The following is a 17,977-nucleotide window of genomic DNA, read 5'->3' on the forward strand; positions in this document are numbered from 1 at the left end:
CTTAACCTCAAGCGATCTTAACCTCAAGGCTGCCTCAGCCTCCCAAACTGCTGGGATTACAGGCGTGAGCCACTGTGCCCCAGCTTATTTAACTGTTATCTTATTGATGAGTATTAAAAAGATGTTGAGTTTTTCACTATGAAGTAATGCTACAATGAACATTCTTACCTGCATGTTTATGCTAGTGTTTTTATCATGTAGAATTCTAGACAATATTTAAATTGTTTAATATTAAGAAGTACTGCCTACTCTTACTCCCAAAATGTTGTACCAGTTCATACTCCCACCAACAGGCTATAATAGAGATATTGATTGCATAACATAGTCAAAATCTATCAGGGTAACCAGCCCCCCATATTTCAAAGTAGGTTCTTTTCTATTTTCCTTAAGTGTCGGCTGGTCTGAGAAATAAAGAGAAAGAGTACAAAAGAGAGAAATTTTACAGCTGGGTCTCCGGGGGTGACATCACATATCAGCAGGTTCCATGATGCCCCTTGAGCCGCAAAACCAGCAAGTTTTTATTAGGGGTTTCAAAATGGGAGGAGTGTACAAATAGGGAATGGGTCACAAATATCACATGCTTCAAAGGCAATACAGTATCACAAGGGCAGAGAGGCAGAGTGAGATCACTAAGGCCAGGGCGAAACTAGAATTACTGATGAAGGTCCGTGCCCTGCTGGGCACACATTGTCATTGATAAACATCTTAACAGGAAACAGGGTTCAACAGCAGACAACTGGTCTGACTAGAATTCACCAGGCTGGAATTTCCTAATCCTAGCAAGCCTGAGGTCACTGCAGGAGACCAGGGTGTATTTCATCCCTTGTCTACAACTGCATAAGACAGACACTCCCAGAGCGGCCATTTTAGAGACCTCCCCCTGGGAATGCATTAATTTTCCCAGGGTTATTCCTTACTGAGAAAAGAATTCAGCGATATTTCTCCTATTCGCTTTCTGAAAGAACAGAAATATGACTCTGTTCTGCCCAGCCCTTCAGGCAGTCAGACTTTATGGTTATCTCCCTTGTTCCCTGAAAATCACTGTTATCCTGTTCTTTTCAAGGTGCCCAGATTTCATATTGTTCAAACACACATGCTTTACAAACAATTTGTGCAGATAACGCAATCATCACAGGGTCCTGAGGCAACATACATCCTCAGTTTATGAAGATGACGGGATTAAGAGATTAAAGTAAAGACAGGCATAGGAAATTATAAGAGTATTGATTGGGGCAGTGATAAATGTCCATGAAATCTTCACAGTTTATGTTCAGAGACTGCAGTAAAGATAGGCATAAGAAATTATAAAAGTATTAATTTGGGGAACTAACAAATGTCCATGAAATACTCACAATTTATGTTCTTCTGCCATGGCTTCAGTGGGTCCCTCCCTTCGTGTTCCCTGACTTCCTGCAAGAGAAGTCTGTAGAAGATTATGGTTATAATATGCTGTAATTTGATATCCCTTTGTAGTTTATAATTCGCTTTCATCTATCTTATATAATTCACCAACCTATGATGTGGTTTTTATCTGCATCTTTGAGATAAGGACATTTGAGAGTCAGGAAAGTTCACTGACTTGCCTGAACATCTTAGTTAATAAATGGAAGGGCCAAGACTATTACCCAGATTTTTTTTTCTCTACTTTTGACATCCTTATAGTAAGTTAATTTAGGAAAGGCTTGAGGTTGGCCATATTTAGATGACATTTTCTTAGCATTTGTGAAAGTTGATAGGTTTTATGTAGTATTGGGTTACTATGGATTTGAAGGAAGAGAAAAATACAGAAAATGATTCAAATCAAATTTCATATAAAGAGAACATATTTATTGAACCATGAAATAATTTTTTGGTTGTATATATACTTAATATCTATCTGTAGATATGGATACATGCCTGTATCTGTATCTAATCTGTATATCTTTATATCTCTGTCTAGGCAGCCAATGAATTTTAACATCAAGGCAGAATTGTGTATAATGAATTTCTTTCTAAGTTGTAATATGGTGCTCCTATCTCTTTTGTAAGATTTGCAGTCTGAGTCATGGTAGAGATAACAGGCAGTTAGACACGTTAGTTAGCATGCACTCTGAATACAGGGCCATTTGAAGGCCTAACTGGTGAGGCAAAGATAGCAGGATTCTCCTAGAGGGGTTAGAGATGGAAGTTGTAGAAGAGAGGCTATGATTCTAATGGGCTGGTAAAGCCAGTATACTCCAGCATGCATGTGGATCCAAGGATGGTCTTTTATTGGAAATTAGAAAGTGAGGTTGGTTTGGAAAATTTTCAGTATAGAGATACAGTCAAAATAATATAAAAGAAGAGAAAAAGGAAAGGAGCAGAAAGGAAAGAAAATAAAACCATCTTGAAGAATTAGAGATGGCAGGACGAGATAAAGAAAGAAGCTGGCCCTGTTTAGTTGACTGGAGTTCAGTGTAGGTGTCCCACTTTTTTGCTTCTTTTCTCTGCAGTCCCAGTTTTGATGAGGACTGCTTTGCAGAGTTTTATGGACGCCCTCAGGACTTCAGCCTGTGAAACTCTTCTGAAAAACAGCCAGCATTTATATTACTGCAGCATTGGGAAATTCTTTTGGGCACTGAAAGAACTGGCCTGAAGAAATCTTTCCTTTTACTCACTAAATATTCACTTCTATTGGGATTGTAGAATTTTTACTTTGTTTCACGTGAAATTGTGATTAAAAGGTGGTCACTCCAGTTTTAGCAACTGCATGGGAAAACTAATCTTGTTACTTTGGAGCTTTATTACATTTTTACCAGATATTTGTATCATCTGCATTGGGAAACACCGAGCAAATTCAGCACTGTTAAGATTCTTTTTACTGAGTCTTATTTTTTGAAAGGAAAAAAAAGTATTTGTATTTTTCATGCATATTTACATTCTGTGTGTCATATATTTTTGGCAGACCTAGACTTCTGTAATCAAGGCATAGAGCCCTACATTTACATGAATATCCTGGTAAAATATATAGATATAATCCTGATTCATTTCCACATCATTTCTAAATTTATTGTAATTGCTTTTCAAATTTAGCAATATGTTTTTGAAAATATACAAGTGATATGTAAAAGAAAACAAAGTGTTACGTTTTGCTTGTACTGGTGGCATTTCTGTACGTTATATTCTCTGTTTTATAGCATAGCATAGTGGCTGAGAACAGACTTCCTGGGTTTAATTCTCAGCTTTGCCCGTTATTAGTCATGTGACCTTGGACATGTTACTTGACCATTCTGTGCAATCGTTCTGTCACCCTTAAAATGGGTATTATAGCAGTAGGAATATCATAGTTGCTGTGAAATTTTTAAAGCTAACATATTCAAAGAGCTTAAGGCAGTTCTTTGATATTATACTTCCTAACAAAACTCAGGAGATAAAAGGTTATTCTTAAGAATGCAGATTGCCCCTTTGAATACTGAATATCTTGAAATGTCTGTTCCTTTATGCTTCTGGATACTTAAAAAACAAAATTTTAAGAGTTTTTTTTTTTTTTTTTTTTTTTTTTTTAGTTCCCACTGTTTTTATTTGAAATCTGTAACCACAGTGGAGGTGATTATTAACTTTCTGATTACTTTTTTCTGATATGTGTAGGATATTGTGTGAAAGGAAGGAGGCACAGGATACTAAATATATTGATATTATGCTTGATGGCCTAATTTGGTAAAATTATCCAGCATATGGATATATTCTAATAAAAGCAAAGTCACCAATCGTGGAAGTAGTCCGTGTAATCCACTTGTCACCAAGTAGCTGGCTAGTGTCTCCAGGAGATTATGTCATATTCAGTAAGTTTAGTTTTGGTCCCTGTGTTCCCACGTTGCGTGTTCAGTGGCTATAGCTAGATTGATCTGGGTGAGTGGAAGTCCATGTTGTTGAGCACATGTACAACCTCTGTCCCTTCTGCCATAGCTATGTTGTTCACGAACCCTTTAGGGAAGGACAGGAGTGACCAGAGAAAGAGGTTAGTTGATCTCAATAGAGTAGGTCATCTTGTCTGCCTGATTATCAAGCTCTTCTATTGAAAATCGCTATTTGGTGAGCATTTACATGACTAGCCAGTAAAACCATTAGCTACTGTCTAATTTTTCATCTGTGGCATGAATTCTTCAAAATGAACAAACAAGTATAGTATTCAAAATGTTGCCCACTGGGAGGTTTTCTCTGCTCTGCCCTTAAGGGCTTCCAACTGGGGCTGTAATGCTACAACTCTGCACAATAAATCAGGCCTAAATTTTTTTCTTCTTTAGTTAACTGGTCATGAGAAACTCCTCTCAGTGAGGTCACAGGTGAAGTTTAAAGAGAGGATCATTACAGCAAAAATAGGAGCTGTGGGAATCTCAGCCATTTGCTCATGTAACCGAACTGTACCCTGAGCACCTGCCAGGTCTGATTTCATACATACCCTTCTGCATAAGGCTGAAATGCTCCATGCAAACCCAACTGCATGGCTTCAGAAGGTCAGACAGCACCAAGTTTATGTGGAGCACTCATGTTCCATAGCTTTGTTCCAAAATACTAAAGATCTGGTCTGACCTTTAAGGGGCCTGCCAAATGCTATACAGAATCCCTGTGTGCCACAGACACTTAAAACACCAGTGAATCTTTTGGCTCAGTGGCAGAGCAGGTTGTTCATAGTAGCCTGGACCTATTGTGGAGCCTTCTCTTATTATTACTGATTACTCAAATATGGCAGCTTTTCAAGCTACTTGATCAGTAGGTCAGAATAACATACCCAAATGAGGTGTATGTTGCCTCCAGAGTCCAGAAAAGCCAACTAAATGCTGTGTCTCTGTATTAGTGGTAGGCAAGAGAGCTATCACTTCGAAAGGGATATCTTGGAATACTACTAAGATCCCTAGAAAATTTAAAAGATGTAGTCAGCATGTAATGGACAGCATGACATTCTATGTACAACCAAGGTCCCTGTGGACTAGATTATGATAGTATGCTGGAGACTTGACAGAGCCCTGACGTAGGATAGTAGGGTAAGCAAATGCTTCACGTAGTCTTTGCTAACACATATAGAGAAAACCAGAATTTGACAGATCAATAGCCGTATACCAGATGCCAGGAAATACATTGATGCGCTCCATCAGTAAAACCACATCTGGTACAGCATCTGCACTCTTCAAAACCCATCTGTTTTCTACAAAGTCAAAGAGGCAACTTGAATAGAGATATGGCAGAATTGATCACCTTCTTCTTCCAAGTCCTTGATGGTGACTCTAATCTTTGCAATCTCTGCAGGAATTAAATGTTGCTTTTGGTTTACTATTTTCACAGGTAGAAATAGATAGTTCTAGGGGTTTGCAGTTAACCTTTCCTACCATTATAGCCCTTGCTCCACAGATTAGAGAACCAGTGAGGGAATCTGCTGAGTTTGTCTGTTCTAATACTGCATTTCAAAACTGGTAGAATAACCATGGCGTGAGTTCTGGGATGAGTCGGAGTTGTACTGAGCCCAAACTTCATTAATCATGAGATTTTCATAAACTTCTGCTCTGAATAGAAGCAGTACCATAGAATATGATACTGACATGGTTGGGATGTTTGTCCCCTCCAAATCTTATGTTGAAATGTAATCCCCAATGTTGGAGGTTTGGACCTGGTGAGCTATTTGAGTCATGGGGTGGATCCCTCATGAAAGGCTTGATGCTGCCCTCCGAATAGTGAGTGAGTTTTTGCTCTGAGTTCACGCAAGATTTGGTTGTTTAAAAGGCTGTGGCACTAACCCCTCTTGCTCTCTTTTCCTGCTCTCGCCCTTCACCTTCTACCGTGATTGTAAGCCTCCTGAAACCTCTCCAGGAGCAGATGCTGGCACCGTGCTTCTCACACACCCTGCAGAATTGTGAGCCAAAATAAACCTCTATTCCTTATAAATTATGCAGCCTCATCCTTTGGGGAAAAAGTGTATGTGTGTGTGTATGTGTATATATGTATATATAAATGCTAACAAATTTATAAGAAAAAGATAAACAACCCAGCTGAAAGATGAGCAAAGGACTTGAACAAAAACTTCACAAAAATATCCAAACAGCCAAAACAAAAAAAAAAATGGAGAATAAATATGTAAGTGAATTATTAATTTTAGGATTTCTAAAAGTTAAGAAAGGAAAATATTCTGTTGGCTCATCAGTAAGTATACTATTTACATAACTACTTTATTACACTACTGTAACTTAAAAGTTTCAAATAAAGATTTTGATAGTACAAAGGGAAAAGAAATAAATTGGGCAATGCTGTGACAGCTAAATCTACATCTGTACTTACAGGAAATCAGGAGTTAATATATATAATTGATAAACCAAAAAGTAATTTCTTCATGTTATTTAGATATATAAAGAATAAATATATGAAAAAACCTTTAATTAAGAATGACTATTACTAAAAACGGGAATGGGGTGGTGAAGGTTGGGACAGGGTTTGATGATCACCTTAAAACTTATCTAATTATTTTTAAAATGTGTGTATTTCATGAATATTAAAATGAGTAAACAAAAAATTGATCCCACAAAACAGTGCAAATGAATTTAGTTATCTAAATATTTATCGGACTGTGTGCAAATCATAGTGGTTGTAGGGAGCAATGGGATGAATAAAATCAATGGCTGCCTTCTAGAAGAATATAGCCTTTTCAGAGAATAAAACAAGTATTTAAAGCACTCCAAAGATCACTTGAGCTTGGGAGGTTGAGGCTGCTGTGAGCTGTGATTGTGCCACTGCACTCCAGCCTGGGTGATATACCCTGCTTAAAAAAAATAAAATAAAGCACTCCAGTGGCAGGTAAGACTAAAGAAAGAGAACCAAGAGAATACCGCAACCTCCACTGACCATTCTAGCTACTGAAGCCCTATAAATGTGACATTCTGGCACACTCCAAATATAAAACACTCCACTTATATCATTAACCTGATAACCCCAGCATTGTTTCTGTAGATGCAATAAGAGAGAATCATAAATCCAGTCACTTCTACCATTTGTGAGTTTTACAAATGTACATACATGTGGTGTGTTTGTATAAACATATGTGTATGATGTATGCATATATCGTGCACACATTCACACATAATTTAAAATTTTTCTCACTTGGAAGATTTGTTAAACATTTCCAACAAATGGCAAATAAAGACTAGTCTAGATTGGATTTAACATTAGGACTGCTGTGTAAATGTTACCAACCTAAGCTAATTGTCTGTTGATCTCATGCTACTACTGTCCTATTTCATTTGGAAATACAAATTTTAAGTATGAAACTTTTTACTTAGTCTTATATAAAATTCAAAGAAACTTCAAGTCACAGTGATATTTGATGAGAAATGCTTAGAGGAAAGAATATTTTAATGTAGTTACTGTGAGCATTCAAGAGCACTGCTTTGGTTATTATACTTCATAAGAAAAGGAAGAAGGCCAGGGAATATTTACATTCCAGTGAGCCAGGAGTGACGTGAATGAAGACCACTGTACAGATACTGAAGCAAAGGCATTATTAAGTCTGTTCATGCTATGTTCCTTAGTATTTTAAATTCAAGTTATTTCCCTTAATGTTTAACTACAAAAATGTCTTTGTTTAATCTCTTTGTTAAACTCTTTATTTCTTAGAGAAATTGACTATTTATATTTAATAGTCACTGAAAAGTTGAGTAGAGTCTCTGCTTATGGGCTGGTTTGACAGTGGGTGGGCTTCCATATGCAAGGTGACTGGGCACCAAGCTGGCATTCTACCATCAGATATTAGTATCTAGAGGTTTTTCCTCTGTGGCTATTTAGTTACAGTCTTTCAGTCTTCTGCATAGGCAATATGTTCCTGGCTTCTGGCAGTCTGAGAGCAGGATGAGGAAAGGAGCTACGTTCTCAAATTGAATATGCATTCACTCAGTTCCCCCGTTTTCAGCCTTGCACTGATATTTTCGAGTTTGGTGCTTGTCAGGTTCAGTTGTGCCACAGAGTTGGGCTACTGAAATGGAGATAGGTGCTTTCATATGATTGTTCAGAGAGGAGGAGAACTAGGTGTGGAGTGGGGTTCCAGTGTCTCCGATTTTCAGTCAGTTTTCCAGTTTTCAGCTCTACCTATACTCTCTGTGGTAACTGGCATCCAGAGATTCTCTGGGGATCTACAGGATTGTTTCAGTTTCTTCCAAGCATATTTCCTTGGAAGTATTGAGAATAAATTGTTCTCTGTTCTGCTTTCTTAAGTCAGTTACCACAACACCATTTGCTTTTTTTTTTTTTTTTGCCTTAAAACATTAAAAAACATCCTGGCTAACCAGGTGAAACCCCATCTTTACTAAAAATACAAAAAAAAAAAAAATTAGCTGGGTGTGGTGGCGGGTGCCTGTAGTCCCAGCTACTCTGGAGGCTGAGGCAGGAGAATGGTGTGAAACTGGGAGGCGGAGCTTGCAGTGAGCTGAGATTGTGCCACTGCACTACAGCCTGGGCAACAGAGCGAGACTCCGTCTCAAAAAAAAATAAATAAAATGAATTAAAATTTTTTTAAATCTACTAATGTGTCTTTCATTTATACCTCTTGTCTTTTTGGTTTATATACTTTGTTTAAAAAAATCCCTTTACTGTCATTTCAGTGTGATTTTGGGGATGTGGACTGTGGTCAGTCTGCATTTTTAACCAGAAATTTAGAAGCCTTTTATTTGCTCACCATTTTCGTTTCAGTATCTGGCACATAGTAGGTTCTTAAACAGATATTTGATGAAATATTAAATGAATTGTTAGAAGTTTTTATAGTTGTGGGAGGCTTTTATGGTAGAACAATGTTATGACTATGCAAATATAACAAGTTAAAAGGCATCTTTTAAATTATGGTTTTACTTTGGTTTCATTCCATTTTTTGTTTTTGTTCCTTAACATGGTCAAGGAAATGAAATACTTTGAACAGTGTAGTAGTGCAGGATGGATATATGTTAGTTGACTTGGTCAAACACAATTTTAGCTGTCACATTAGGCTTAAGATACACAATTGTCTATTTATAATTTTTCTAGGGAAATTACCTCTACCTCTATAAAGGTAGACTTGTATTGAGATTAATTTATAATTACGCACAACCTTTAGTCTTAATTATATGTATATTTAGGGTACTTCTTTAGAGGCTGATGGTGATTATGGTGTAAAATCTTCCAACTACCACTGCTGTCTTTCCACTGGCCCCTTTGTGGTTAATAAAGTTCAAGAGCAGCTGGCTTAGTGTGGCATCATATCCAGGTATGTTTTGTATTACAAAGTGAATATGTGAGGATAGATAAAATCTAGTAAGGGCAAAGAAATTAAACTGTAGAAGTGAAAGTAAGTAGTAAAGTTGATATTTTGAAGGAGTAGATCAGGATTCTTCTTTTTTATAAAGGCAGCCCTGGACAAAAAAAATGGGATTGTAGAGCTATAGGTATGGTAGAGAGTCCCTGATTTGGCTACATTGCTGGATCTTGGATCTTAAAAATGTGATATTCCTGCCCATCATACACTGGTAAGTGAATGAATGAAATTTTGACAATGACCCTTAAAATCAATGACTAGGCTGGGTGCAGTGACTGATGGCTGTAATCCCAGCACTTTGGGAGGCTGAGGCAAGTGGATCGCCTGAGGTCGGGAGTTCGAGAACAGCCTGACCAACATGGAGAACCCCCATCTCTACTAAAAATACAAAGTTAGCTGGGCGTAGTGGCACATACCTGTAATCCCAGCTACTGGGGAGGCTGAGGCAGGAGAATCGCTTGAATGTGGGAGGCGGAGGTTATGGTGAGCCGAGATCGTACCGTTGCACTCCAGCCTGGGCAACAAGAGTGAAACTCTGTTTAAAAAAAAAAAAAAAAAAAAAAAAAAAAAAAAAAAAAAAATTCAATGACTGATTCTAAGTCAAAATAATGAGTAAACTACAATTTGTTTTAAACTGCTGTACATTTATGTTTCCCCAGTCTTTTAAGAGCTTATTAAAGGAATCTAGCCAGAAATTCAGAGACTTCTTTCTAACTATAAAGAGGTTACCTCTCCAGTAAAGACCTACATAAGGAAAAACCCATACCACAAAATGTGTAAGACAGCAGATTAAGAAAGTCCCTTACAGAAAACTCTAGAGCTACAGAAATCTGGTTAAGAAATTGGGGGTTAGGATAAGAGAAATGTGATAAGAAACTCTTTGGAGCAAGCTAACTAAATATCTTTGTAAGTTTTCTGGAGTAGATTCTTCATACCTGAATTTTTTTTAGTCATCTCTCCTTTAACATCTCTAACTTTGTTATTTGGTTGACACATTCTGATCAAGTTGCTAGCACAAAATAAGACTGGTTATTTAGGGAGAAGAAAATAGAGAAGATAGATGTATACATATCAGAAAAGAAAGGATGAAAGTCAGTGGACTTGGGAGAGAAGAGAGACTATGAGAAACAAAGAGAGCTTTAGTAAAATAAAACTTCTGAAAATATTACCAAGACTTCTTACTTAGAATTTTTCTTCTCCTCTTGAGTAAATTCTCCAGTATGCTTGGTGGTAGAACTTCTGGAAAGAAATTAAAAATGAATGAGTTTTTAATTCAAAAACTAAAAATGAAAAAAATTGGTGAATTAATTGGATAAATACATAGAAAGCAAGCCAATAAAATGTTTCAGATCTTCATTGACAATTACCTAGTACCTACTTAATAAGGATGTTAGAACTAAAAATTGTTATGTGTGAAATAGGAAACCTGCTTTAGGTTTCTTTGTCGTCTGATTTTGTGCTAATGTAAAATTAGAGTAAGAACTTGTACCAAAGAACTATTAATTAAAAAAAATAGTGCTCTCAGGAGAACCAGGTAATAAAAATCTGTGTTAATAGTGACTATAGAAAAGCATGAAAATTAAAATTAACATTTAATTAAAATTAAAACCACTGGAAATATTTTAAAAATTAACAGTAAAATTATAACTTTTGTCTTTGGGGCAGTAATACGTTTTGAGATTCCTTGCACTTTTGCTTTATATATGAATGTCATGAAATTTCCACCATGGTTGACGAAAGATAAAATAACAGAACAGTATTTTAGTGTTGACTACACTAAAATATTTTTAAAGGGTCAAAAAGCAAAACTGATCCTTCATGATGAAAGGCAGCCCTGGAGTTAAATGTTATTTACAAATCTCATTTTTCATTTACTTTTTGTGTTTTGGTTTTGTTTTCAGGCAAAAGGACTCTTGTGGAAGATGGAACTCATTGTCCATTTTCCAGAATGTATTTCCAAGCCCATCAATGGAACCTGATACTGCTGTTCTGTGTTGAAATGCTTGAAGAACACCTGCATCTCTGCTTGTATCTTCCATCCTACTGAAACCATGGTCTTCTCGGCAGTGTTGACTGCTTTCCATACCGGGACATCCAACACAACATTTGTAGTGTATGAAAACACCTACATGAATATTACACTCCCTCCACCATTCCAGCATCCTGACATCAGTCCATTGCTTAGATATAGTTTTGAAACCATGGCTCCCACTGGTTTGAGTTCCTTGACAGTGAATAGTACAGCTGTGCCCGCAACACCAGCAGCATTTAAGAGCCTAAACTTGCCTCTTCAGATTACCCTTTCTGCTATAATGATATTCATTCTGTTTGTGTCTTTTCTTGGGAACTTGGTTGTTTGCCTCATGGTTTACCAAAAAGCTGCCATGCGATCTGCAATTAACATCCTCCTTGCCAGCCTGGCTTTTGCAGACATGTTGCTTGCAGTGCTGAACATGCCCTTTGCCCTGGTAACTATCCTTACTACCCGATGGATTTTTGGAAAATTCTTCTGTAGGGTATCTGCTATGTTTTTCTGGTTATTTGTGATAGAAGGAGTAGCCATCCTGCTCATCATTAGCATAGATAGGTTCCTTATTATAGTCCAGAGGCAGGATAAGCTAAACCCATATAGAGCTAAGGTTCTGATTGCAGTTTCTTGGACAACTTCCTTTTGTGTAGCTTTTCCTTTAGCCGTAGGAAACCCTGACCTGCAGATACCTTCCCGAGCTCCCCAGTGTGTGTTTGGGTACACAACCAATCCAGGCTACCAGGCTTATGTGATTTTGATTTCTCTCATTTCTTTCTTCATACCCTTCCTGGTAATATTGTATTCATTTATGGGCATACTCAACACCCTTCGGCACAATGCCTTGAGGATCCATAGCTACCCTGAAGGTATATGCCTCAGACAGGCCAGCAAACTGGGTCTCATGAGTCTACAGAGACCTTTCCAGATGAACATTGACATGGGCTTTAAAACGCGTGCCTTCACCACTATTTTGATTCTCTTTGCTGTCTTCATTGTCTGCTGGGCCCCGTTCACCACTTACAGCCTTGTGGCAACATTCAGTAAGCACTTTTACTATCAGCACAACTTTTTTGAGATTAGCACCTGGCTACTGTGGCTCTGCTACCTCAAGTCTGCATTGAATCCACTGATCTACTACTGGAGGATTAAGAAATTCCATGATGCTTGCCTGGACATGATGCCTAAGTCCTTCAAGTTTTTGCCGCAGCTCCCTGGTCATACAAGGCGACGGATACGTCCCAGTGCGGTCTATGTGTGTGGGGAACATCGGACGGTGGTGTGAATATTGGAACTGACTGACATTTTGGGTGATGCTTGTTCTTTATTGACATTGAAGTTTCTTTCTCATAGCCTCTCCACTTATACTTTATTGTTTTTTATAGACTTTGTGTATGTATGTGTGTGAGCAGTGTAAAGAAAGAATGGTAATTATGGTTCTGTTACCAGGAATAAACAATAGGAAAGTGATTACAAATATTACCTCCAGGGTTCAATAGAAATCCTCAATTTAGGGTGAGGAGATGTTTTTTTTAGTTTTTGGGTTTTTCCTTGATTGATTTTGTTTTCATAGTAGGAATCAGGATTGTGCTTTATTGAGCCTGCAGTTATATTGAATTGTAGGCATTTTATGTGCTGCTAAGGTATGCTTAGTTGAGTTTATCAAGACTTTTTTTTTTCTGGAAGACACTGCTGCTTTTTACCATCGCATTGGAGCCAAACATCTCAATCAATATGTATTTAGTTTTATTTTAAAAACTAACCCAAGAAGGTTAGTGACATTTTAAAGGTCATTACTATTTACTTTGGTGCACTTTAAGAGACAATGTACAAATTAATTCAGTCTTATTTTTCAGAATTGTTTTTATACATGATATGTGCTTTAGGAAACGTGCATTATCATTTATGGGAAGATAGTTTTAAAAAATGTTTTATCTGCATGTACAGTTGTAAAAGAGAGAACATAAAATGTAGAAATTTTTCTAAGCACAATAGCAACTCTTCAGAGCAATAGCACAAAATCAAGGAGACAGCATCCTTGCAAATTTAAAAGGTGAATGTAGTGAGGGGGATGGCAGGTGGCTGGTGCAGGCTGTGGTGATTCCTTTTACTCAAGGGTTTTTGTGGAGTATAGGGAGAAGGGGTTGATATTTATGGACCTACGTTTCCGGCACTGCATCATTTTATCCTCACAGGATGCTGTGATGTAGGTATTATTGTTTTCATTCTTAGAGGTGAAGAAAGCAGGTCTCAGAGGGACTAAAATCCTGCCCAAGGTTAATGGTAGAGCTGGGATCCAAAAATCTGTCAGAATCCTGAGGCTGTGCTGTTCCAGTGTGCCACACAGACAGTTCATTCAGTTTAGATGTCTCATAGTCAAGAGGGAACTCTATGCATCCTTTAATGTTTTAGACTATAACATTCTTTTTAAAAATTAGCCTTTATTTTCTTACTACCGAAAGAACTATCAAGGCATTACAGAAACACTGGAAAATAGAAAAGAAAAAATAAAATCACTTATAACCACTTTTTGCTTTTTGGAGACAGAGTCTCGCTTTGCCACCCAGGCTGGAGTGCAGTGGTGTGATCATGGCTCATTGTAGCCTCAACCTTGCAGGCTCAGGTAATCCTCCTGTCTCAGCCTCCTGAATAGCTGGAACCACACACACACACACACACGTGTGTGCCACCACACCCAGCTAATTTTTTGTATTTTCTTTTGTAAAGACAAGGTGTCACCATGTTACCCAGGCTGGTCTCAGACTCCTGAGCTCAAACGATCTGCCTGCCTTGGCCTCCCAAAATGTTGGGATTACAGGCGTGAGCCACCACACCTGATTTACAACCACTGTTTAATGTGAGACTTAAAAATCTTAGATAAATAAGGCTATGAAGGAAATCCAGTGATTTTTTTGTTTTGTTTTTGATTTGCAAAACAAGTGACTAACAATTATTGAGAAATTAAAGAGCTGTGTGTAGGTCTTGAGCCTGTGGGTATGGGGGTTTCTAGTTGTCCACCTGTGTTAGTTCTAAGTGTTCTGGGCAAAACAGTATTGTTGCCCCAATGCTTGTCCTAGCAGAGCTGGAGTTTGTGAATGTACTCAGATGTGTGTCTCCTACAAAGAAGGGAAAATGAACCCTGGTCTGAGCCTAGAACAAGTTTTAATAGGGCATGTCTGACATTTCAAATTATTTTTCTCTTGCTGACAGTCTGCTCCTAGGTGCATCTAGGACCTTGGTCAGCTTCTCTGTTACCAGTGGCTCACTTTATAAAACAGCCCACAGGGATAAGGGCTGAAAGTATAGGGCTACATCGTTGATTAATTAAGTTAACTGTGGACTTATAGCATCTTTTCAGGATGTTAGTGCTTTGTGAGCCAGTGGAAAAAATAAGCTTCTATTTCTTCATTTGTAAAACCAGAGAGTTGGATTAGATGAATCTCTAATGTCCTGTCCAACTCAAATGTGCTTTCCTCCATACTAGGGTATAGATTTTTGAAGAGCCAAGCTGACTTCAGCATCACCTCACTCTTTGGTCTCTAGTATTACTTCTTTACATTTTACTTCATTAGCTATTTCTTAATATTAAATATCTGAAGAGCTTGTGGCACTGTATCCGGAGTTTAGGGCATTGAAAGGTTGATGACATCATGAAAGACCTGGGAAACCCTGCTGTTAAGGAAATTGTACCGGTGTTGGAACTCATTGTCCGGTTAAAGAGCTCTTTGGGGACTCAAGCATATTATTCAACATGTTTTTGGGATTATCTTCAAATGATAGTCACCTACCTCTTTCATTTCTAATTTTTATTCACAAGTAAAATTGTTTTTGTCCATAGGGATTTTATAGGACATAAGCACTGTAGTAGATACTAGTAGCATGTTGTATTTTGCTTTCCATTTTCAATATAAACTAGATTTCAAGCAGATATCGATAAGGACTTTTTTTTATTAGACTTTCTCTGAGGAAAGTCAGCATGATCTGTATTCATCTTACATATTGGTAGGTCATGAAGACTCCTTTTTGGCTGGAGTTGAAACTGAGCTTTGTTTTCTTTGTTCCTGTTTTATGGGCAGTCTTTAGGTACTTTCATGCTACTTAATAGGCAGTGCCTCATTTGGTGAGAGTTCTGGAGTGCCTGCCGAGACGCTCCCTGTTTGTGAACAAAGATTATGAAGGGGTCTTTGTGAGAATTCAGCAACAACACTGAACAGCAGTTTTTTTTACACTGGATTATCTTGATCTGATGAGAGTTTACAAATCATTTTGAACATTTTTATTATGTATACATTTTGAAAGCTTTAAAAATAAGTACTACGGAGCACCTTTGAGAAATGTAGGAGCAAAATCATTTGTTGCCTATTCCCCCGTATTTTCTTGAGGCAGGGAAAGATACCACTACTAATTCTCAGTGCTGACAGGCATAATCCGAAATGGTTTTTTGTTTGCCTGTTCTTCCTTCTGGCTAGTAAGAAGCATGACCACAAACGAAATATTTGTGGTCAAAAGAAAGATGCAAGAGAAATTCCAAGTAGTATGAAGTAATGTTATTTAAACTTTTAATACGTGTTTAAGCATTCCCAAGGGAGCTTGTTAGCAGTACAGATTCTTGGGCCCCCAGAGGGTCTGTGGTTGAGCCCAGGAATGTGCATTTTTATTTTATTGAGCACTCTGCCTGACTGGCTCAGGTAGTCCCTGGGAAACACTTCAGGAAACATTCCTGTAGAAAATATATCTATTAAATATTGTCTGGTTTATCCCACAATGTTTGTTTTGCGTTGCAAGCCGTTATCTTCTAGGCATGGGTAATCCACATTGAGAGGAAAATCCACACAACATTGTGCCTAATTTGCTGCCACCTGTGTTTGTGCTGGATCTTGCCAGTGTTAGCTTTATTTTCTTTCAACTGGCAAAATACCGATAAAGCATATAGCTTCACAGTAGAGCAAACAGGGTGACTAAATTGAAAGTCATGACTGTCAGCAGTCTAATTATGCTAATATTTTATTTTCTTCTAGAGAGGTGTCTTTATTGTACGTAATTCCCTGAAGAAATGTAAAGGTTTATCTAATTCCTATTGCTCTGCCAGTTGTGTTCGATGGAAGCATTGAAGTAAAATAAAAATAACCTTTTTAATCTCTGTATTTCTGTTGCCCACAAAGATATTTAAATTTTTTCTTGATCTTTGTTTTTGTTTATGTGAAAATATTTATGTATGTATCATTTCTGTATATATCACGGAAAAGTTTTCACTTGCTTGACATTTTATTCTACAATGATTTTTAGTTTAAAGAATGGCTACATTCAGATTTATTTTCAGAACTATAGTCCTGCTAAACTGCCTTCATTGAAAACTCAGTTTTTATAATAAAAAATGTCAAAGCACAAGTTTGTTATTGGAGGTAAATTATAAGTTTCTCAGATATCTATTGGTACTAGACCTTTGTGATTAAAATTAATTTATTTTACAATAGTAACTGACCTATATGGAGAAAAAGAAACACCTTGAATTATGGGTTCTAATATTTAAATATCAAAAAATCAAAAAATATGGTTATTTGTGCATATTCTTATCACAACCAAGAAAAGAGCTCCTGATAAGAAAATAAATAAATATTTAACATTTCTAAAGTGGAGTTTTTTTTTTTTTAAAAAGGACTACTGCATCTCATTTAGAAAACTTTATCATGAATAATAATTTCTGTTAAAAGCTGAATTTAGCTTCAAATTGTGCTTATTTTCAAATTAGACCTCAAGACCTGTGTGCATATAACTGTATTCTAGTTTTAGAAGTTCTCAGAGTAGTTCAAGATGATATGACAAAAAAACTAGTAGTATAGTCAACAATTGTTAGTAGAGTTATAAAACTGTTAAACAGCTTTAAGAAATTCTGTCTAGTAAAGTGATGAAAATTTTACTGCTGAATTATTTGAAATTAGATTGTCAGTTTGGCAAAGCAATGATAATGTCTGCTTCTATTTTGATGAAATGATTTCATACTGCATTTCCATTTCTGAAAGCAAAGGCCTTTCTGTACTTATAAATCCATAGGAAACATCATTTATTTGTATATAAGAGTTTCAGTTTTGTGCCAGTTAAACATGAGGGTTTTAAGTCACAAAAGAAGGTTGATTTACAAAAGCAGGTTGTTATTGAATCTACATTTGATGTTTCCTTCTGACACAAAAAGGTAAGAAAGATACAGCAAAATAGATATTAAAGCAACATGTTGAATTAAAAAGAATAGTCACATCTACTATGAGACTAATGAACCCCACTCAATTCATCCATAATAAAGAGAACCCTTATAGAGCAATTTCTGCCTTCACTATCAAGGTGCAGTCAATTAGATTTAATATAAAAAAGAAAAAAAAAGTAAGTTTCATGGCTGTATCAGTCAAGATGTAAGCAGAGAAGCAGAACCAGTAGGATAGATTAAGATTTATTGCAAAGAATTAGCTTATATGATTGTAGGGCTGGCTAGGCAGGTCCGAAATATGAAAGGCAGGCTTTCAGAAAGGGAAGACTGGAACTCTCAGGCACAGGCTGAAGGTGCTGTCCACAGATGGAGTTTCTTCCTTAGGGAAACCTCAGCTCTAATCTTTGGGCCTTTCAACTGCTTGAATCAGTCCCATCCAGATTATTAATCTCCTTCAGTTAGTGTGGACTGATTA

At 37.1% G+C, this 17,977-nt stretch overlaps 1 protein-coding gene across 1 annotated transcript in view; it reads left to right on the forward strand.

Moving 5' to 3' along the window:
- The window catches only part of GPR63 (G protein-coupled receptor 63), a 44,335-nt gene extending 27,405 nt beyond the window's left edge, over positions 1–16,930 (forward strand). The window contains exon 2 of the mRNA XM_010376428.2: positions 11,179–16,930. Within this exon, the coding sequence (XP_010374730.1) occupies positions 11,329–12,588 (1,260 nt within the window). The 5' untranslated portion in view covers positions 11,179–11,328 and the 3' untranslated portion in view covers positions 12,589–16,930. The remainder of the gene's footprint in view (positions 1–11,178) is intronic.
- Positions 16,931–17,977: the final 1,047 nt, after the last annotated feature.

The sequence above is a fragment of the Rhinopithecus roxellana genome, chromosome 4 (assembly GCF_007565055.1).
Source record: "Rhinopithecus roxellana isolate Shanxi Qingling chromosome 4, ASM756505v1, whole genome shotgun sequence".
Classification (NCBI taxonomy): domain Eukaryota; kingdom Metazoa; phylum Chordata; class Mammalia; order Primates; family Cercopithecidae; genus Rhinopithecus; species Rhinopithecus roxellana.